This window comes from Vombatus ursinus, unplaced genomic scaffold, assembly GCF_900497805.2.
Source record: "Vombatus ursinus unplaced genomic scaffold, bare-nosed wombat genome assembly UNPS02014789.1, whole genome shotgun sequence".
NCBI classification, from domain to species: domain Eukaryota; kingdom Metazoa; phylum Chordata; class Mammalia; order Diprotodontia; family Vombatidae; genus Vombatus; species Vombatus ursinus.
Window position 1 is genome coordinate 25207366 of NW_020954567.1, and position 23202 is coordinate 25230567.

Consider the following 23202-nt stretch of genomic DNA (forward strand, 5'->3'; position numbering starts at 1 on the left):
AAGACAATGTGAAAAACCTCATTGGAAAAACAACTGACCTGGAAAATAGATCCAGGAGAGAGAACTTAAAAATTATTGGGCTATCTGAAAGCCAAGATCAAAAAAAGATCCTAGACATCATCTTTCAAGAAATTATGAAGGAAAACTGCCCTGATATTTTAGAACCAGAAGGCAAAATAGAAATTGAAAGAATCCACCGGTCACCTCCTGAAAGAGATCCCTGAAGGAGAACTTCTAGGAATATCGTAGCCAAATTCCAGAATTCCCAGGTCAAGGAGAAAATATTGCAGGCAGCCAGAAAGAAACAATTCAAGTATTGTGGAAACACAATCAGGATAACACAAGATTTAGCAGTTTCCACATTAAGGGACTGGAGGGCATGGAGTATGATATTACAGAGGGCAAAGGAGATAGGACTACAACCAAGAATCACCTACCCAGCAAAACTGAGTATAATCCTTCAGCGTAAAAATTGATCATTCAATGAAATAGGGGACTTTCAAGCATTCCTGAGGAAACAACCAGAGCTGAATAGAATATCTGACTTTCAAATACAAGACTCAGGTGAAACACGGAAGAGGTAACAGGAAGAGAAATCATAAGAGACTTATTAAGATTGAACTGTTTAATTCCTGCAGGAAAAGATGATATTTGTAACTCATGAGTCTTTTATCAGCATTAGGGTAGTGGGAGGGAAAAAAATTATATGTATGTATAGATAGACAGATATAGGGCACGGGGTGAGTTGAAGATAAAGGGGTGATACCTGGATAATAAAATTAAGGGGTGAGAGAGGATTATACTGGGAGAAGGAGAAAGGGAGAAGTAGAATGGGGTAAATTATCTCACATGAAACAGACAAGAAAAGGCTTTTGTAGTGGAGGGGAAATGGGGGAAGGTGAGGAAATGAGTGAATCTTATCCTCATAGGATTTGGCTTAAGGAGGGAATAACATACACAATGGGGTATGGAAATCTATCTTACCCTACAGGAAAATAAGGCGGGAAGAGGACAAGAGAGCAGGGGGTTGACAGAGGGGAGGGCAAATTGGGAGAAGGGACAATCAAAAGCAAACACTTTTGAGTAGGGACAGGGTCAAAAGAGAAAATAGAATAAATGGGGGTGGGGTAGGACAGGATGAAGGGAAATATACTTAGTTTTTCATAACATGACGACTATGGAAGCGTTTTGCATGATTACACATCTATAACCTGCATCGAGATGCTTGCCTTTTCAATGAGGGTGGGTGGGGAGGGAGGAAGGGAGAAAATCTGTAACTCAAAGTTTTAAAAACACATACTAAAAAAATAAATAAATAAATAAACAAAAAAGAAAATGCTATTCAAGTGGTTATTAGGGAGGGGGTTGGGCTAGAAAGTATGTATTTGGTAATAAAAACAAATACCACTTTAATAAATTCATAGGAATGTTCTAACTGCTAAGGAAGGGAATTCTAACATAACAAATAATGTATCCATATCAAATTATCAATAATATGTATGGTAAGGATAGTTAATACTTATTTATAGATTATATTGGAAATACACTGAAAATTAAAGTCTTATTTACCTTCTACCATATTACCATCCTTCTGAAAAATCCTCTCTTCACACCACTGGCAGTGAATCAAGTACCGAATTTTCTTTGCTGTTTCATCAGCTGGGGTAGGACCCCTCAAAACTCTCACAACCACAAGGACAAAATGTTCTAGGGCTACTGCAAACAATACTTCTATACCTTTATTACAACGAGTTGCGGCTCTGTAGGAATGAGAAAGAGGAGAAGTTGTTTTTGGACATCAGCTATAGTTTTACTACTTTGATAATGCTAACTTGGATGGTGTAGATTGAGAAGAGAATTCAATTCTTATCAAAAAATGCTTCACAAACAGAAATACTATTATTACTTTCACCCACTTCTAAAAATGGAGAAATGGGGCAGCTTGGAATGTGAGGCGGGGATCAGAGCTGTCCCTCTTCCCCCTTTGCTGACTTCTATTAGCTACTTTTCATAGCCCATTTCCTTTCTACCTTCCCTGCCCTATGCTTTCCCCTGCTATTACCTTCCTATCCCATTACTTACTAGTCTGCTGGTCTGTTCTGTCTGATTTTGTGTGTGAAATTCTTACTTAGGAGGGTATGTTTTTTCCTTTAGTAATGCGCATGTGCGTGCATGTGTGTGTATACATATACATACACACATAGCATTTACTGTATGCTAAATGCCAGGGGAGAGATACAGAGACAAGATCTTTGTAGCACTCAGTATGACATATGGGTAAATAACTATAATACAAATTATATTTAAGTGTATAAAGTGGTACAACCAGGTGCTTTGTGAGGCCTGAGTGAAAAGGTGTTGGAAAAACTTTCATGGAGAAGGTGGTACTGATCTGGCCATCGAAGGATCAGGTAGACTTGGGTGCTAAGGCATCTAAGGTATGGGTAATGGCAAGAGCAAATATATACAGAAGGGCAACAAACAGTATGGAGACGTGGATGGAGGTAGCAAACACCCCCGTTTTATTAGAGCATAGAGAGCATGGAGAGCATGAGATAAGACTAAAAATGGAGGTGGTATCAGATTGTGGAGGGCCTTGAATGCCAAGCTAAGGAGTCTGGATTGCAAGCAGTATATAAAAGGAACAGCTGAAAGGTTTTGAGCAGAGGAGTATTATGATCATATTTATACATTAAGAATATTATTCTGATAACAAGCATCCATTGGGAGAAGGTCAGGAAAGTCAGGAAGGTAACATCCTAATTTAAATTGAGGGTAATGAGAATCTTCATTAGGGTAGTAGACCTACCCAATGGATCTGACAGATCTGACTGTGGAGGTAGAATCTCCACAGGACTTCACAAATGACTAGCTATATGGGGTGATGGAGCAAATTTTCTCTTCCTTTTTTCTACTAATTTAGATCCATCACAAAACCCATTTATCTTCACCAAGCCTTCCGTGATTAAATCCACCTGAATTTGATTAGAAACTGCCACACTGTGTCTCTGCAGTATTAATTTAGTTTGCACATATTAACTTACATTTGCTGATGTTTCCTCAGAAACATTAAGCCACTTATTCTGTGCATGTTCTGTCTCCCTGAATTAGGGAAAGTGCCCCAAGGAACAGACAGTCTTCTATTTCTTCTGTATGGGTACCTACTGTAGCAACATGCACATCACTGGTGCTTGAGAAATGTTTAATGAATAAAGCCCTTCACTTCTCAACTGAAGGAAGAATCACTGCTTGTAGTCAAACCAACTAAATAAAGGAGAAACAAAATAAAAAGGACCTAAAATAATTTAATAAGCTTTCTCCCTAACCTTGGTTAAAATTTTTGTTTATCTTTCCCCTGTTGCTTTTGTCCTCCATTTTCTTATTCCTTCTTATCTTCTACAATGAAATATATTAGTCTGAAGTTATCTTTTACTTCTCCCTCCCCACAGCTTCAACTGCCTTTTCATAAGCTTTAACAGGAATTTATATGATAATAATTTATACATCTGGTTTTTGTCTTTTAAGACAATAATTCTTGATAGGAAACTCCCAACAATTAGAAATTACCACATAAAACGAAACACATAAATCATTATCAATTCAACTCAAAACACAGAAATACAATGCATACTGCACGGATATTCTGATAAACTAGAGAGTAAACCCCATTGTACATAATTACATGAGATACTAGCATACTACGAGGTGTGTTGTCAGTAATCAGTACCTTGCCATGGCGGCCACAACAATTCTGGCTGCCAGTTCCTTGTAATACTCAGTTCGAACAATGTTACAGCCATAGTGTCGCCGAGCCACATGTAAAGCCTTTGCATATAAAGAACTGATATCTGTCGAAGTTACTGACACTATCCCAAGATTTCTTACATTTCTGAAGGCAGAATCTAGATAGTTCACTGATGTTCCAAATGGGTCCAAGTGTCTAAAAATCACAAAAGACATATTAGCACTTAAAAAAATGCATTAATAACCACAAAACCCATGAGAGTCAGCCTTCTGGTTAGCTCATCAGAGAAACTCTGGCAAAAGATACACATTCAGCCACGTGAAGAGTTGTAGGAGAGATGCTCCTATCAAATTGACTATTTCATGGATATAAAAATACTTTACACATCTATAAGTTAGATGGAGCTCATCTTTCAAAGTATGTGAAAATCAACTGGATAATCTGAGAAAACTCAAATCAGAAACAAACAAAATAAAGCTAGGCTTAGAAGACCAAGTATAAAATTTAGGGCTATAAAATTAAAGTTGTTGATGCTTTTTTTTAAGCTGTATTTTTTCCGGACCTCTGATTTAATTGGCATAGGGATCTACCAGTGAGGAATCTCCCTTTAAGGATTTAGATAGGCAACTAAGATTCTTGGAGAACTGGGGCACTAAGAGATTAAATGACTTGCCCAGGGTCACAGATTAGAGATGTCAAAAGTGGGACGTGAATCCTGACTGAAGCCAGCTTTTTATCTACTGTGTTATGTAATGCTGCTTCTCTTTTCTTACGCTAACATAGAAAAATTCCTCAATTAAATAGAATCAATAGGAGTAAAGGAACAACTATAAATAGTAAGGAAGGAACAAGTACAATATATTTTTATCTTACATAAAGTCAAATGATCTCAAGTGCATTAGTACATTGGCATCCATTTTGGTCACTTCAATAGCACCAACGTTTTCCTCTCCTTCTTCCAGAGCTTCATCACACTCATCCTCTTCTTTACTGTCCAACATCACTTTCATTTTGTTTAAATGGCAATTTTCCTGAATCATTGTCACAGAGTTTTCATTAAAATCATTAATAGTAACCTTGACTGCATTCCCAAGGTGTTTTGCCCATTGTAATCCCATTATGCCTTAGGAGAGATGAGGAAGAGAAGACATTTTATTAGCAAGAAAATAACCATGAATAAAAAGAATACCAATTATGCCTGTTGCAAAGAGTACAATTTTAGAAACATTAAAATACATGTTTCAAATTTTGAATGTTTTCATAAACAATTTTTGGAAGTCTGTTAAAATATTAAGTATTTATTCAACATCAGAAAAAGCTACATTATTTCACAATGTTAACAAAGAAAGTCTGCTTAGTATGTTTTCATTCATAGCCCTATTAAGATTTTTTAGATCCCAGTTGAAAATAAATGCACCTTTCTTACACTTAGGGAGTGTTGGAGAAGAGTGGTGGGGTACCAAGAACTTCTTTGATACAATAGTCACTTAATGAGAGATGGAGGTGATAACCTTTGTCATGAGGTACTGGCCCATCCCAGGAAAGGGTGGCCATCTGGTTTGGGGGCTTAAGTGCCATTCACAGACAATTCAGTGCTGGAGACACAGCCTGACCAACCCTTCTGGGTGTTATGATCTATCCATTTTCTGCAGCAATGCTCCACTTTACTGAGAAACTTGAAATAAAATTTTTGAACATGAGGAAGAAACACAAGATTGTAAAGAACTGTTTCACTAGTAAAAAAACAGTAGAAAACGGAGGGAGAAACAGGACTGTTACTAATTTCTGGTTCATTATTTATTGAACAATGATTTATTAAGCACTTGTTATAGAAGGGCTGTGTGGCAGTTAGGGGAATAAATAGAGTACAAAACAATCCTCGACCTTAAGTAGTTTATAGTCTGCTTGTGGGAGAAATAATAACAGAGATAATAATAGCTAACACTTATATAGCACTTTTTATGTGCCAGGCACTGTGCTAAGCACTTTACAATTATTTTCTCATTTGATCCTCCCAACAACCCTGAGAGGAAGGTGCTATTATTATCCCCATTTTACACATGATAAAATTGAGGCCTACAAAGGTTAAGTATCACACAGGCTAGTAAGTGTAAGAGGCCAACTTTGAACCCAGGTGTTCCTGACTCCAGGCCCAGTACTCTACCCACTGTGCCACCTCACTGTCCTGTTAAGTCCCAGGGTCCAACTGTGACCCATTTGTGGTTATGGATGTGACCCCACGTTTCTAAAGGCTGAGCTGTACCGCAAATTCTGCGAAGTCATACAAAGCAGACACATATTGTCTGGAAATTCTGTACTTGCTTTCTCCAGAACCAGCCCAACTAGGGACACAGAGACTAATCACCAGTTTCTAGATACTCATATCTATTTAACAATAAATTCTTTGTTCATGGCAACCCATGAAACAAAGAAAAAGGCAAAATGGTCCTCTGCCCCCTTCCAATTCGGAAGGAATGGTAGTCGAGTGGTAGAAAAGGGGGCAGAGGGAGCTAAAAATCACACACTTTTTTAGACTATCTACAAACATTGGTATTCTAAATGTTGGATACTTGTTCAATGGAGCAACTGAATTCTCTAAATATTGATATTCTTACTATAGATGAAATCAGAAGATGGAAGGAGGCTGTAACTGCTTGGCTCACAGCTTCTCCTGAAGAGGCAAATAACGCTAGTGAGGTTGGTGGTTTTATCACGTGCAAAAAAGCAAAAAACCCCATAATTTCATGGAACATTTAGTTGTCTTATAGTGAAGTACATAAGACAAGTATTTTTAAAAGACTATCAAATAAATCATGAAAAGCTGCAACTTATGGATGAACACCTGTTGCAGAGGATGAAGAGGTAGGGAAATTAATGACAAACTTGTTTTAGTGTATTATAGGAGGTAGGATTCCTATAATAGTTTAAGTATGAGGTAATTAGGGAATGAATTAGGGGCTGAGGAAATGGAAAGGGAGTGAGAATCACTGACAGAGGAACTTAAAGGAGCTGGTGATTGGTTGGCTGGGGTGAAAGGGAGAGAAGCAAGGAAATGAAAGAAAGGGAAAGCTGGTGACTGAAAAATCTTGGCATCTTACACTCTATGTTAAGGCTTCTTAACCTGGGTTCCATGAACTTGTTTTAAAAAATGTGACAACTGTATTTTAAGATAACTAGTTTTCTGTGTAATCCTGGGTATTCTATTTTATGCATTTAAAAACATTTTTCTGAGAAGGGGTCCACAGATTTCACTAGACTGCTAAAGGGGGTCCATGCCAGGCACAAAAAGTTAAGAGTCCCTGCTCTACACAAAAACATCACTGGTCAGGAGAATGAAGATGACAAAGGGGTCAAACTTTCACCTTATAAGGTACAATGTGTCCAAAAGAACTCTGACTAAAATAACTTCCAAGAACCAGAATGAGCCTTGAGTACAACTGGGCTATTTGACTTGACATTACTGGCTTTTGCCACTTTCCTTCTGTGATTGTTGTATCCATATTTGGGGACTTTTGTTCAATTTCCTGTTCTCCATTTACATTACCTTAGATTTTCAATTTTATATCAAATTTTCCATGTTAGATAATGGTAACACAAAGCTAGCAAGTAAAATTAGGTTTTCTTGGTTTTTCTTTAAAATTTCTTTTCTTACCAGTGGCCCCAAAAGCATCCAAACACTCCAGAGGCTTTCGTTCCTCAGCCAACACAGCCAGTGTAGAGAATATCAGTTGCCTGGAAGAAAGTTTCAAAGTCTGAAATAATTTTATTTCTCCAAGGGCTCCTATATTGCTTTAAAAAGCCCTCAGGATAATCAAACAGTCTTTCTGAGGAGGGAGCTCAGACAGCATCTGATTCGACACACGTGTCAATAGGAATCCCTCCTACACTATCCCTGACAAATGCTTATCTAGCTTTCATCTAAAGGCTTCAAATGGTGGGGGACTAAACTATATTTCAGAGTAGCCTATTCTATTTCTGGACAGTGAGAGTCTTTAAGAAGCTTTTCTCATATTGGATCAACATTTCTCTCTTTGAAATTTCTACCCATGTTCTAAGTTCTGTTCTTGGGGGCAAAGAAGAAGAAGTCAAATTCTTTTTTTATATGATAGCCTTTCAAATTCTTGAGGTGTTATTATGAATCCCCTAAAGTTTTTCTTTATTGGGCTAAACATTCTAAATCATATGAACAAGGCCCTTGACCACCTTGGTTGGACCACAGCAGTTTACTAATGTCCTTCCTAAAATGTATCACCTTAACCAATACACTACTCTAGGTACAGTCTGATCAAGGAAGAGAAAAAGGGGAACACTATCCCCCTAATCCTGTAGACTAAGTCACTCTAAATGTAGCCCAAGATTGCCTTTTGTTTTTGGCCAACATACTCGGTCCTCCGTAATCTTCAATTTCTCTATACCTATTGGTTCCTTACCTACTGTATACAAATACAACCATATTTTCCCCAACCTTAAAAAACCCTCATTAGACTTGCCACCTCTTCAAGCTACAGTCTTTAAGTTCCCCTCCTTTTTACAACCAAACTCTTAGAGTTGTCAGCACTAATTGGCTCCAGAGCAGTGCTTTACGAAAACAGTTTGATAGCTGTGTGGAGGATAGATTGGAAAGGGAGAAACTTAAGGTAGGGAGATAGGTGAGATGATGACTGCGTAAGCAGAAAGAAAGGGCAGATGCAAAAATGGTGTGAAGTTCTTGTAGAAACAGCAAATTTTGGCAAATGACTGGACGTGTGATTAGGAAGCGATAAGAGTCAAAGGGGGCAGTTAGGTGGCACAGTGGAGAGGGTAACAGGCCTGCTGTCAAGCAGACTCATCTTCTTGAGTTCAAATCTGACCTCAGACACTTTCTGGTTGCATGATCCTGAGCAAATTATTTGACCCTATTTGCCTTATAAGGTTCCTCATCTGTAAAATGAGCTGGAGAAAAAAAATAGGAAACCACTCAGGTATCTGCCAAGAAAACCCCAAATGGGGTCATGAAGAGTTGGAGATGCCTGAAAAATGGCCGAACTGAACAGGGAATCAAAGATGATCCCACAGTTTTGGAACTTGGGCAACTGGAAGGTACAGTGATACTCTTGACACTAAAAAGGAAGTTTAGAAGGGTGTGATTTGAAGCTACATAGTAAGACATGATGAAAATCACAACCTATCCATGCCTATTCATCCTGTGTGATACTGTCCCTGTCAAAACAAAAAGAGATGGAGATGGAGCTCTTATTTACTGGTCCTTGCTTGGAGCACAGAACCCATTCTCTGAGGAGCAATCAGAAGAGCCACAAAGTGATCTAGGGAGCAGAAGTGGGAATGCTAGGAGAGCAGAATTTCTCCGAAGAAACTTGTATAGCTGAAGCAACTGGATAGCACTGGGATTGTAACTACTTTGAGGAGTGATACATGAAATGAGTAGCAGCAGCGTGGTGGGGATTAAGGGCAGGTGTGGTTGTGTTGGAGGTAATCATGGAGATAAGCCCCATGATCGACTTCTGTGGGGAGAGTGGAATGTGACTCATATTCCCATCCTATCATTAATGGCTCACATGAACCCCCGGGTGCAGGTTAGAGCTCCCACTTTTGGAGATCACTGCTCTACTTTTTCTGGGTGGCCTCCCATGGGTTTAATTATCATCTCTATACACATGATCCCATGACCAGCCCTGGATTCTTTCCAGTAATTCAGTTCCATAACACCAGTTGTCTATTAGACATTCTCAACAGATGTATGGTAGGCATCTTAAATTGAACACGTCCACTGTTCTTCCTCCCAGACTCACCTTCTCTGTATTTATTTCTTTTAGTAATCTAGGTTTCTGACCTCAGTTATCTTTGACTCCTCAATTTCCCTTTCCCTCACATTTCCATTCAGTCTCCATATATTGTAAATTCTATATCTCTTGGACCTGTGCTCTTCCCCCCCCCAACATGGCCATCACTCTACTTTCAGGTCTTCATCAGCTCTCATCTTAATTACTGCCACACTGCACAAGCTGTTGAACTAGGCTGCTTGTCTAGGGCCTAGGGCCACATACCTGTCACTAAGTTCTAGTGGTTCCTATTACCTCTAGGATTAAGTAGATTAAAAATATACACAAAGTACATATGGAATAATTTTGAAGGGAAGCCCTAAATACTGTTTGGCATTAAAAGACCTTTATAACTTAACTCTAACTTACCTTTGTAGTCTTATTGTGTATTGTTCTCCATCACATACTGTACAGTAGCCATAGTGGTGTCTTCACACATAGCACCCCATCTCCTGTTTCTGTGTACATCAGGCTGTCCCTTGCCTGGAATGCTGCCCCTCCTCACCTCTGCCTCTTAAAAGTCTTCGTTTCCTTCAAAGCTCAGCCCAAACACTGCCTCCTTCTAAGAAACATGAAGTCTTTCTTGATCTCTTCAGCTGTTAGGGCTTCCCCTCAAATTTATTTCATATGTACTTTGTGAATATCTTTAATCTGCTCATATTTGTTCTTGTTCCCCCCTACTGAAGGTGAAACTCCTTGAGTGCAGAGACCATTTGACTTGTTTTGTACCCTGAGAGTCCAGCATAGTGTAGACACTTCTCTCATACATATCATACAAATGGCTGTTTAACCACACTTCTTCTGCCATGTACTTGTGAAGTTCATTTTTTGAATATAAGTATGCTTTAGTAATGGTCTGCTCAGCACAGAAAACAGAGGGTCAGTCTGGATAGCACATCTCTACTACTGTACTCTAAGATTACACTCGCTGAGTTTTGTGGCTGCTATAATACATTACTGACTCCTTTTAAACTTATAAAGAATGAAGAGGGGGCAGAGTTAAGATGGTGGAGAGAAGCCAGGAAGTTGCTTGAGTTCTCCCAAGTTTCCCTTGGAAGCAATGTTAAATCAGGCGTGAGTGACAGAACCCACAAAAAGATGGAGTGAAACAATTTTCCTGCTTAAGATAACTTAGAAGAAGGACTTCAGGAAAGGTCAGTCTCATTTGGGTAAAAAGGGAGTGCAGCCAGCACAGGTGGTATCCAGGCAAGTCAGTGGGAGGCTGTTAGCCACAGCACAGATCAGCAACCAAGGCCTCTTGGTCCTGGCTCAGCAGGCCAGCCATGAGGCCTCCAGCTCAGAAGGTAAACTGCCAGTCCTGGAACATCTCCACCCTTCCCCCTAGCCCCGCACAATAGGTGGGACTAGGCCGGGCCACCCCAGCACAATTGGCAAGGTGCAAATTCCGGAGGCCCCAGTGCAGAAAGTCAGTGACCTGGGCCCTGGGCCCCCAGCACAAGAAGCTTGGGATAGTATCCCCTGTGCCCCGGGGACAGAGCTCAATTTTAAATGTCACGAAATAGGCTAAAAAAAACCAGCAAAAATCAGAAAAGAGTCCTGATCATAGAAAGCTACTATGGTGACAGGGAAGACCAAAACACAAACTGAGAAGAGGACAACAATGTCAAAATGCCTACATGCAAAGTCTCAAAGGGAAATATGATTATCCAGGAAAACTGGATATCCTAGAACCAGAGGGTAAAACAGTCACTGAAAGAATTCACCAATCACCTCCTGAAAGAGATCCCAAAATGAAAACTCCAGGGAATACTGTAGCCAAATTCCAGAATTATGGGGTAAAGGAGAAAGAAAGAGCCAGAAGGAGACAATTCAAATATCAAAGCGCCACAGTCAGGATTACACAGGACTTAGCAGTTTTTCCATTAGAGGACCACAGGGTTTAGAATATGATATTCCAAAAGGCAAAGGAGCTTGGATTACAACCAAGAATCAACTGCCCAGCAAAACTGAGCATAATCTTTTAGGGGAAAAGATGGAATTCAATGAAGTAAGGGACTTTCAAACTTTCCTGATGAAAAGACCAGAGCTGAACAGAAAATCTGATCTTCAAATATAAGACTCAAGAGAAGCATAAAAAGGTAAACAGGAAAGAAAAAACAACAGCATATAAAATTTAAACTGTTTTCCCTATACAGGAAGATGATACTTGTAACTCTTGAGAACTGTATCTCTATTACAGTAGTTAGAAGGAGTAAACATAAACAGAGGCTGTGGATATAAGTTGACTTTGATGTGATAATATTAAAAAAATTAAGGGATGAAAATGTACTGCTAGAAGAGGAAAGGGGGAGACAGAATAGGGTAAATTATATCACATGAAGAAGTGCAAAAGACCTATTACGGTAGAGGGAAAGAAGGGAAGGGATGGACATTGTTTGAACCTTACTCTCATCAGATTTGGCTCACAGAGGGAATAACATACACTCTCAGTTGAGTATAGAAATTTATCTTACCCTATAGGGAAGTAGGAGGCGAAAGGGGAAAGAAAAGGGAGAAGTTTGGGGTTGACAGAAGGGAAGACAGAAGTAGGAGGGGAAAGGAGAAAGAATAGGGAGAGGGAGCTAATAGAAGGGAGGACAGATTGAGGGAGGCGTTAGAAGCAAAACACAATTGAGGAGGGACAGGGTGAAAGGAGGGAGAAAAGTATAAAAGTATAAATAGAATAGAAGGAAATATAGTCAGTAATCCTAACTGTGAATGTGAATAGGATAAGCTCTCCCATAAGATGGAAGCAGTATGGATTGGAAACTAGAAACCTACAATATGATGTTTGCAAGAAAACCATTTGAAACAGATATGCACAGCGTAAAGGTAAAAGGCTGAAGCAGAATATATTGTGCTTCAGCTGAAGTAAAAAAAAGCAGGGGAGCAATCCTGATCTCAGACAAAGCAAAAGCAAAAGTAGATCTAATTAAAAAACATAAAGAAGAAAACTACATCTTGCTAAAAGGTCCCATAGACAATGAAGTCATATCAATACTAAACATATGCCCCAAGTGATAAACCATTCAAATTCTTAGAGGAGAAGTTAAGAGAGTTATAGGAAGAAACAGACCGCAAAACTATACTACTGGGGGATCTCAACCTCCCCCTCTCTCAACTAGATAAATCTAACCACAAATTAAACAAGAAAGAAGTTAAGGAGGTGAACAGAATTTTAGAAAACATAGATATGATAGACCCCTGGAGAAAACTGAATGGGGATAAAAAGGAATATACCTTTTTCTCAGCAGCACTTGGCACCTACACAAAAATTGACCATGTATTATGGCATTAAAAACCTCACAATCAAATGCAGAAAGACAGAATATTAAATGCATCCTTTTCAGATCACGATGCAATAAAAATTACATGTAATAAAAGGTTATGGAATGATAGACTAAAAAATAATTTGAAACTAATCTAATCCTAAAGAATGAGTGGGTCAAACAACAAATTACAGAAACAATCAAAAATTTCCTCAAAGAGAACAACAATAATGAGATACATACCAAAATTTACGGGATGCAGCCAAAGCATTCTTAGGGGAAATTTTATATCTCTGAATGCTTACATGAATAAAATAAAGAAAGAGCAGATCAATGAATTGGGCATGCAACTAAAAAAGCTGGAAAAAGAACAAATTAAAAATCCTCAATTAAATACCAAATTAGAAATTTTGAAACTCAAAGGAGAGATGAATAAAATTGAAAGAAAACCATTGAACTAATAAAACTAAGAGCTAGTTTTATGAAAAAAAAAATCCAATAAATTAGATAAACCTTTGGTTAATTTGATTTAAAAAAAAGGAAAAGAAAACCAAATTATCAAATGAAATAAAAAATGTATCAAAAATGAAGAGTGAATTCACCACCAATGAAGAGGAAATTAAAGCAATAATTAGGAGATATTTTACCCAAGTGAATGCCAAAAAATCTAACAAGCTAAGTGAAACAGATGAATATTTACAAAACTAAAAACTGCTCAGATTAACAGAGGAAATAAAATACTTAAATAACTCCATTTTAGAAAAAAAAATTGAACAATCCATCAATGACTTCCCTAAGAAAAAAATCTCCAGGGCCAGATGGATTTATAAGTGAATTCTACCAAACATTTAAAGTACAATTAATTATAATACTATATAAACTATTTGAAAAAACAGGTGAAAGAGTCCTATTAAACTCCTTTTGTGACACAAATATGGTGCTGATCCCTAAACCAGGAAGAGCCAAAACAGAGAAAGAAAATTATAGACCAATTTCCCTAATGAATATTAATACAAAAATTTAAATTAAGATATTAGTAAAGAGATTACAGCAATTTATCACTAGGATAATATACTATGACCAGGTGGGATTTATACCAGGAATACAGGGTTCAATATTAGGTTCAATATTAGGAAAACTATCAGCATACCTGACCATATCAATAACAAAACTAACAGAAATCATATGATTACCTCAATAGACGCAGAAAAAGCACTTGACAAAACATAGCACCCATTCCTATTAAAACCACTAGAAAGCAAAGGAATAAATGGAGTTTTCCTTAAAATGGTAAGTAGTAGCTATCTAAAACTATCAGCAAGCCTTATATGCAATGGGGATAAGCTAGAAGTTTTCCCAATAAGGTCAGGGGTGAAACAAGGATGCCCATTATTACCACTCTTATTCAATATTGTACTGGAAATACTAGCTTTAGCAATAAGAGGAGAAAAAGAAATTCAAGGAATTAGAATAAGCAATGAGGAAATAAAACTATCACTCTTTGCAGATATGATGGTATATTTAGAGAATTCTAGAGAATCAACTAAAAAACTACTTGAAATAATTAACAACTTTAGCAAAGTTGCAAGAACCCACATAAATCATCATCATTTCTATGTACTGCCAACAAAGTCCAGCAGCAAGAGATAGAAAGAGAAATTCCATTTAAAATAACTGTAGACAACGTAAAATATTTGGGAGTCTACCTGCCAAGACAAACTCAGGAACTATGTGAACACAATTATAAAACACTTTTCACCCAAATAAAGTCAGATCTAAACAACTGGAAAAATATCAATTGCTCATGGGTAGACTGAAATAATATAATAAAAATGACAATACTACCTAAATTATTTACTTATTCAGTGCCATACCAATAAAATTACCAAAAAAATTATTTTATAGAGCTAGAAAAAATAACAAAATTCATCTGAAAGAACAAAAGGTCAAGAATATCACGGTAATTAATGAAAAAAAAAATGCAAAGGAAGGTGGCCTAGCTGTACCAGGTCTAAAACTATTATAAAGTGGCAATCATCAAAACTATTTGGTACTGGCTAAGAAACAGAGTGGTGGATCAGTGGAAGAGGTTAGGTAAAAAAGACAGAGTAGGAAATGACTATAGTAATCTACCACTTGACAAACCCAAAGACTCCAGCTTCTAGGATAAGAATTCACTATATGACAAAAACTGCTGGGAAACCTGGAAAATAGTATGATAGAATGTAGGCATAGACTAACATCTCATCATACTGTATACCAAGAGGTCAAAATGAGATATAAAGGGTGATACCACGAGCAAATTAGGAAAGTAAGGAATAGTTTACCTGTCAGATATGTAGAAGAAAAAGTGGAAAATTGACTTCTTCACAACCCACCCTGACCATGAACACGTTTTACCTATACCTCCTAGGACTAGCACTGTAGAAATGCAGCTTGGTTCCCTTAAAAGTTCCCTAGTTCTTTCGTGGTTTTTCCAGTTAGCCAAAGATACCTGGAATATTTGACTGGATGTAGACAAGTGCAGAGAGAGATCTCAACAATGATATCTGTTACCCTCCAATTACTGCCTTGGGATTATTTGTTGGAAAACTGAGCAGCAGGACTCGGCCTCAAATGAGACAAACCTATGGGTTCCTCCTTTCAGTTTTAAAGTGAGGTATTTTTCATGAGCATCTTAAAATACTGAAAAGCAGGTTAAGAAGCTCTCTTAAAAGAGATTGAGAACATTATGAAATGCAAAATGGATAATTTTGATTAAAAAAATTTTTGCGCAAACAAAACCAATGTAATCAAGATTAGAAGGAAAGCAGAAAGCTGGGAAACAATTTTTAGAGCAAGTATCTCTGATAAAGGACTCATTTCTCAAATATATAGAGAACTGAGTCAAATTAGTAAGAATACATGTCATTCCCCTATTGATACATGGTCAAAGGATATGAACAGGCAGTTTTCAGATGAAGAAATTAAAGCTACCTATAGTCATATGAAAAGATCCTCTAAATCACTATTAGAGAAATGCAAATTAAAATAACTTTGAGGTACCACCTCAGACCTATCAGATTGGCTAATATGACAGAAAAGGAAAATTATAAATGTTGGACACAATGTGAGAAAATTGGAACATTAACGCATTGTTGGTAGAGTTGTGAAATGATCCAAGCATTCTGGAGAGCAATTTGGAACTACACCCAAAGGGTTATAAAGGGCCATTTCCTTTGATCCAGCAATATCACTACAAGGTCTGTATCCCAAGGGGATCATAAAAAAGGGAAAAGTACCTATATGTATATAAATATTTATAGTAGCTCTTTTTGTGGTGGCAAAGAATTGAAAACTGAGGGGATGCCCATCAATTGGGGAATGGCTGAACAAGTTGTGGTATATGAATATAATGGAATACTATTATGCTATTAGAAATGATGAGCAGGCATTATTTCAGAAAAACCTGGAAAGACTTACATGAACTGATGCTGAGTGAAGTGAGCAGAACCAGAAGAACATTATACTCAGTACCAGCAACAATGTATGATGACCAACTTTGATAGACTAAGCTCTTCTCAACAATGCAATGATCTAAGACGATTCCAAAAGACTCATGATGGAAAATGCTATCCACATCTAGAGAAAGAACTATGGAATCTGAATGCAGATCGAAGCATACTATTTGCTTTCTCTCTTTTTTTTTGTTTGTTTTGTTTCTTCTTTCCATCATGAGTATAATGTTCTGATAATAGATGGAAGCCAACCATATACTATAAATGATTTGTCAATTTCCTAGCAATTAGGTCAAAATAAAATATCTTGAATATTTAAAATTCTTACTCAAACTGTGCTTAATTCTTTCATAACTCAGAATGTAGTTGGATCTTGTACTCCTTTAGGATCTTTAAATGTATGAAATTTAACCTGAGTAAAGTACAATACATGGGATTTAAATTTTAGCTGCAAAGATTAAACAACAGCTAGATTATGGGTGAAAAAGATCTAGGGGTTCCCATTCTTATTGTTTTCCACTTAATAGTATTTTATTTTTTCCAATAACATGTAAAGATAGTTTTCAGCATTCGTTTTTATACTTAGAACGTTGGATTTGCCATAATACCCTATTTCTTGCAGGGGCAGCTTGGTGGCACAGTGGATAAAGTGCTGGGCCTGGAGTCAGGAAGACATCTTCCGGAGGTTCAAATCTGGCATCAGACACTTCCTGGCTGTGTGACCCTGGAAAATCACTTAACCCTGTTAAGTAATACTTCCTTCATCTGTAAAATGAGCTGAAGAAGGAAAGAGCAAACCACTGCAGTATCTTTGCTAAGAAAACCCCAAATGAAGTCATGAAGAGTTGGATATGACTGAACACACACATCTATTTCTTGCCTATGTTGGATGACAACAATTTATTTTCCCATGAAATAAAAAAATATTCTAAAGAGAACATCAATAAATTTATCAATACCTCATTTCAAATTTTCTTACCTGTTTAATTTCATTTTTGGATTAAAATAGGAATCTGTTTTCTGAGGTGTAGAATAGTTAGGAAGAACTTGTATGTCAGTGTCTGCTTCTTTCAACACTTCACGGGGTGGTTTAGCAGCAGAGGCTAAAAAACAAAGATTTCCAGGGACTCATAGCTCAGGTGCTGAACGTGTAAGCCTCTAACTTATATTTGGGAGGACAACCTCCCCACACTAACATGCTATAAAACACTTTAAACTTTACAAAATGCTTCACTCATTACATCCCAATGAAGGAAGTGGTGCAACTAGAAAATCTCCACTTTACAGACCACAGAACTAAGGCTCAGAGAAACTAAATGTCTTGGTCTTTGGCACGAAGATCAATCAATGACAAGATCAACAAGTAAGTGTCAATCAATAAGCATTTATTAAATCCCTGCTGTGTGCTACGGAAAGACAGCATGTACATATATAAGTACATACACAATATAGAGATAATAATGGGATCACTAATTTCACTGGTACAATGAACTGCCAAATGAGGAAACTATCCATCAAGGCAAATGGGCATATTCTCTCTAGCTTATGCCAGCTTCTTCTTGCAGAACAGGCAAGTTCTTTTTTGGGGCATCAATTTTGGGGACAAGTGCAGGTCAGACATGCTTCATTCCCCTTTTGCTGACTCTTTGGACTTTGCTACTGTCCCCTCCAAGTATAGGTACCTTTCCGATCACCTCCATTTAGCTCCTTTTTATGTATTTTCTCCTTGGGTTAGAATATAAGCTCCTTTAGGGCAGGGATTGTATGTTTTTGCTTATATTTGTATCCCCAGGGCTTAGCACAGTACTTTGCACACAGTCTTAAATGCTTATTGCCTGCCTACCTACTTGAATCACTGTAAGGTTACAAGCAGAAAATACACCAAATTAATATATAGGTTATTTCAATTTAGCCTACAAGAGGGCACCAGCAATTAGGAGGATCAGGAAAGGCTTTATATAGATGGCGATATTTGAAGCATATCTTTTTTTTTCTCTTTTCTCTTTTCTTTTTTAGGCAATTGGTGTTAAGTGACTTGCCCAAGGTCACACACCTAGTTAGTAACAAGTGTTTGGTCTGAGGCCGTATTTGAACTCAGGTCCTCCTGACTTCAGGGCTGGTGCTCTATCCACCGCACCACCTAGCTGCACCGTGAAGCATATCTTAAAGGAAGAGAGGGATTTTATAAGGTGGAAGTGAGGAGGGCATGTATTCTAAATATGAGGGATGGCCACTGCAAAAACAGAGAAATGAGAGAGACCATTTTGGCTAGAGGGTAGTACGTAGGAGTCTGCACACTCTCTTCTTAACTCTATATTTTGGCTTCTGACCTCATGTAACCAAAACTTCCTCTCCAAAGTTACCAATGATCTATCTTTTACTTGCCAAATCCAGTAGCCTTTTATCAATGCTCATTCTCCTCAACCTTCATAGTGTTCATCATTCTCTTGATACTCTCTTCTCTCAGTTTTTGGAATATCACTCTCTCCTTGTTTTCCTCCTACGTATCAGACAGTTCCTCCTCAGTCTCCTATGCTAGAACCTCATTTAGGGGGTGTCCCACAGAGCTCTGTTCTCTTTCTTCAATACTGCTTCACCTGGTGATCTCATCACCTCCCATGGATTTAATTATCTCTATGCTGATGACTCTCAAATTTACTTATCCTGCCCAAAGCTCTCTGCTGACCTTCAGTCTCCCATTTCCAACTACCTTTCAGACCTCTTGAAATGTATATCCAGCAGACATAAACTCAACATGCCCAAAACTGAACTCATCTTTCCCCCTAAACCTTCTTCCCCTCTTAACTTCCCTATTACTGTCAAGGGTACTACTATCCTCCCAGCTCCCCAGGCTTGCAACCTAGGTATCATCCTTAATTCCTCCCTCTCTTACCACCCACATCCAATCTGTTGCCAAGGCCTGTCAATTTCACCTTCACAATATCTCTTGAATACGTCTTCTTCTCTCCTCTGATCCTGCCACCACCCTGGAACCAGGCCTGCATCACCTTACACCTTGAAAACCACATATTTTGCTGGCTGATGATCAGGGCCTGCCTGTCTTCAATCTTTCCCTGTTCCAACCCATCCTCCATTTGGCTGTCAAAGCAATTTTCCTAAAGTACAGGTCTGATCATTTTGCTTTCCTACTCAGTAAACTGCAGTGGCTTCCTATTTCCACCAAGATCAAATATAAAAGCCTGTTTGGTGTTCAAACCCTTTCATAACTGTCCCACCATTACCTTTCCAGTTTTCTTACATGTTTTCCCCCCACCATTTACTCTTTCATGTTTCATGAAAAAGACACTCCATCTCTCTATTCTGGACATTTTCTCTAAACTGTGCCCCATGCCTGGAATGTTCTACCTCCTCAATTCTACCTACTGACTTTCCTGGCTGCCTTTAAGTCCCAACTAAAATCTCATCTTTTATAGGAAGCCTTTCTGAACCCCTCTTAATTCTAGTACCTTCCCTCTGTTAATTATTTCCTATTTATCTTGTGTATGGCTTGTTTTCTATATACATACATATATATTTATTTTTGCATATTGTCTCCTTTGGTAGATTGTAAGTTCTTTGAGGGCAGGGACTATCTTTTGCCTGTTTTTGTATCCCAAGTGCTTAGCACAGTGCTTGGTACATAGTAGGAACTTACTGATAAATATCACTGTAAACACATCCTGTAGGTGACCTGAAATCACCTGCCAAATGTTTCAGAATTTTTTTTACCTCTTTCCCCACCATAGTCTTTATATATGCATCAGAACCAGAATTATTACGAGGTGACTGAATCTTAGCTATTTCTTTTGTGGTTTTCAGTGACAATGATCAACAACTAAGCATAGGTTTATTGTGAATTAGTTTCAATAGCAAGGTAATGTGCTATCACATTTTGCTTTATTGCAAGAGATGTTACTCCCAAGAGATTACTGGTCAGAATAACTATTTGCAATCTTCTTTTCTAGTCCAATTTGCAAGAGGTTCTATGAAGTAGATAAGCCCTCAGGTAAGTATTTTTGCATCTTTTTGCGTATACTAGTTCGCCATGGATTTTAACCTGTACTTCTAAAAAAGTTTTGTTTCGTATGTGAAAACAATTTCCCCTATTGTTTAACAACTTCTTAACAGACAAATGAAGTTATTCAACTTACCTGCAATATACCTGGATTCAGTTTCTCCTTTGTTCACATGGCGTTTAATATGTCCTATCATATCAGTTCTTCGTGTGATGGTTGCTGAACAAATGATACAGTGATAATGGGCCCCCATTTTACTAGATGTCTATGAACAAAACAAAGTTAATTAAAACACATGATACTGAACCTACATCAAAGCAATTTGAGACTGCAAGTGTGTATCAACTAGGAATCTTGGGGACAGAAGTTCTAATATGGGGTGGGGAACATGCAGCCTCAAGGCCACAGGTTCCCCACCCCTGCAGCAGAAGCTCTAACTTCCCCATGATTCTTTCCTGTTTTATTTCAATATGCAATCTTCACTTTACTTTTCCATAGACTTTGAATTGAATTTTGTAGTTTATTTTTTCCTTCCTCTAATAAAAATTGTGCCTTACTTTCTATAAAGACCACTTGTGCACTATGGAAATATTGCTTTTGGGACTTTATTGAATACCTTTTAAAAATGTACAGTAAATTAATATTGTTTGTGACCTCACATAATAAGTGTTCAGAATTGTTACTTCTACATTCAATAGATGTATTTGCTGTATTAGCCCTCTTGTTAGAACACATTATGAAAGGAATACTTACTAGACTACTTTATACAAATAATAATTTATTGACTGAGGACTTGCTATAAATTAATGAATGGAAGCTAACATTTTATTTATTTATTTTTAGAACAGTTAAACTTTATTTTCAGTTCCAAAATCTCACTTTTGAGAAGGCAAGAAATACAATATTCAATGCACATATGATGTCATTCAAAACACATTTCTGTATTAAGTCACACTCCCAAAAAAAATAAAGAAAAAAATATGCTTCACTCTGCACTCAGAGTTCATCATTATTCTGTGGAGGTGGACAGGATTTTTCATCATGAGTTCTTTGGAATTATAGTAGATCATTTTACTGATTAGAGTTACTAAGTGTTTCAAAATTGCTTATCTTTACAATTATTGTTGTTACTATGTAAATTGTTCTGGTTCTACTCACTTCACTTTGTATCAGTTCATATAAGTCTTCCTAGACATTTATGAAACCATCCTATTCCTCATTTCTTACAGCACAATACTAGTTCACCACATTCACTGAATATCCTCTCAGTTCCCAATTATTTCCTACCACAAAACGAACTGCCACGAACATTTTTGTACACATGGGTAATTTTCCTTTGATCTCTTTGGGGTTTACACCTGATAGCAGTGTTGCTGGGTCAAAGATTATTCAGAGTTTTTTTCATTTTTTTTTTTTTTTTTTTTAAGGCAATTGGGGTTAAGTGACTTGCCCAGGGTCACACAGCTAGTAAGTGTCAAGTGTTTGGTCTGAGGCTGGATTTGAACTCAGGTCCTCCTGACTTCAGGGCCAGTGCTCTATCCACTGTGCCACCTAGCTGCCCCTGATTATTCAGTTTTTTAGCTCTTTGGGCATAGTTCTAAATTTTTCTCCAGAGTGAATGGACCAGTTCACAGTTCTAACAGAGAATTACCTATTTTCCTGCATACCCTCCAGCATTTATCATTTTCTTTTTCTGTCATCTTAGCCAGCCTGATGGGTGTGAAGTGTTACCTCAGAATTCTTTTAATGTACAATTCTATTATTAGTATTAATTAGAACATTTTTTAATATGATGATTGATAGCTTTGATTTTTTCCTCGGCAAACTGCCTGTTCATATCTCTTGGCAATTTATCAATAGGGGAATGACTTTTATTCTCATAACTTTGGCCCAGTTCCCTACATATATTTGAGAAATGAGACCTTTACTTGATAAACTTAATGCCAAGATTTCCCCCCTCAGTTTACTGCTTTTTCTTCTAATTTTGGCTACACTGCCTTTGTGCAAAGATTTTTAAATTTTATGTAATCAAAATTACCCATTTTACTTCCTGTGAACTTCTTTATTCCTTGTTTAGTCATGAACTCTTCCCTATCTGTAGGTCTCACACATAATATCATCCTTTATGTCTAAATCATGTAACCACTTTGAGCTTATCTTGGTGTAGGATGGTAAGATGCTGGTTTATGCCTATTTTCGCCAGACTACTTTCCAGTTTTCCCAGCAGTTTTTGTTGAATAGTGAATTCTCACCCCAATGGCTAGGATCACTGGGTTTATCAAACACTGGCTGGTTTGCTTCTGTATATTGTGTACCTACTCTGTTCCACTGATCAACCACTCTATTTCTTATCCAATACCAAACTGTTTGGATGATTACAATTTTGTAGTCTAGTTTGAGATTTGGTACTGCTAGGCTCCCTTCCTCCCCTTTCCCTCCTGTCCCCTCAATTAATTCCCTTGCTATATTCGACCACTTGTTCTTCCAGATGAATTCTGTTATGATTTTTTTCTAGCTTTAAAGTAATTCTGATCGGTATAGTACTTATTAAATAAATTAATTTAGGTAGTATCATTTTTATTATATTGGCTTGGTCTACCCATGAGCTATTAATATTTCTCCAATTATCTAGATCTTTATTTATGTGAGAGTATTTTTAATTGTGTTCATATAGCTCCTGTGTGTCTCTTGGAAGGTAGACTCCCAAGTATTTTATACTGTCTGCAGCTATTTTAAATGGAATTTTCTTTCCATCTCTTCTTGCTAGGTTTTGTTGGTAATATTACATAGAAACAATGATGATTTATGTGAGTTTACTTTATATCCTACAATTCTGATGAAGTTGTTAATTGTTTC

At 37.5% G+C, this 23202-nt stretch overlaps 1 protein-coding gene across 4 annotated transcripts in view; it reads right to left on the reverse strand.

The window, feature by feature from the left end:
• The window catches only part of TRMT1L (tRNA methyltransferase 1 like), a 59372-nt gene that overhangs the window by 16693 nt on the left and 19477 nt on the right, over positions 1–23202 (reverse strand). For all 4 annotated transcript variants that reach the window (XM_027868613.1, XM_027868614.1, XM_027868615.1 and 1 more), the window contains exons 6-11: positions 20482–20611; positions 17310–17433; positions 7398–7477; positions 4619–4868; positions 3728–3940; positions 1570–1760 (exon numbers count right to left, since the gene is read on the reverse strand). In XM_027868613.1, the coding sequence (XP_027724414.1) occupies positions 1570–1760; positions 3728–3940; positions 4619–4868; positions 7398–7477; positions 17310–17433; positions 20482–20611 (988 nt within the window). The remainder of the gene's footprint in view (positions 1–1569; positions 1761–3727; positions 3941–4618; positions 4869–7397; positions 7478–17309; positions 17434–20481; positions 20612–23202) is intronic.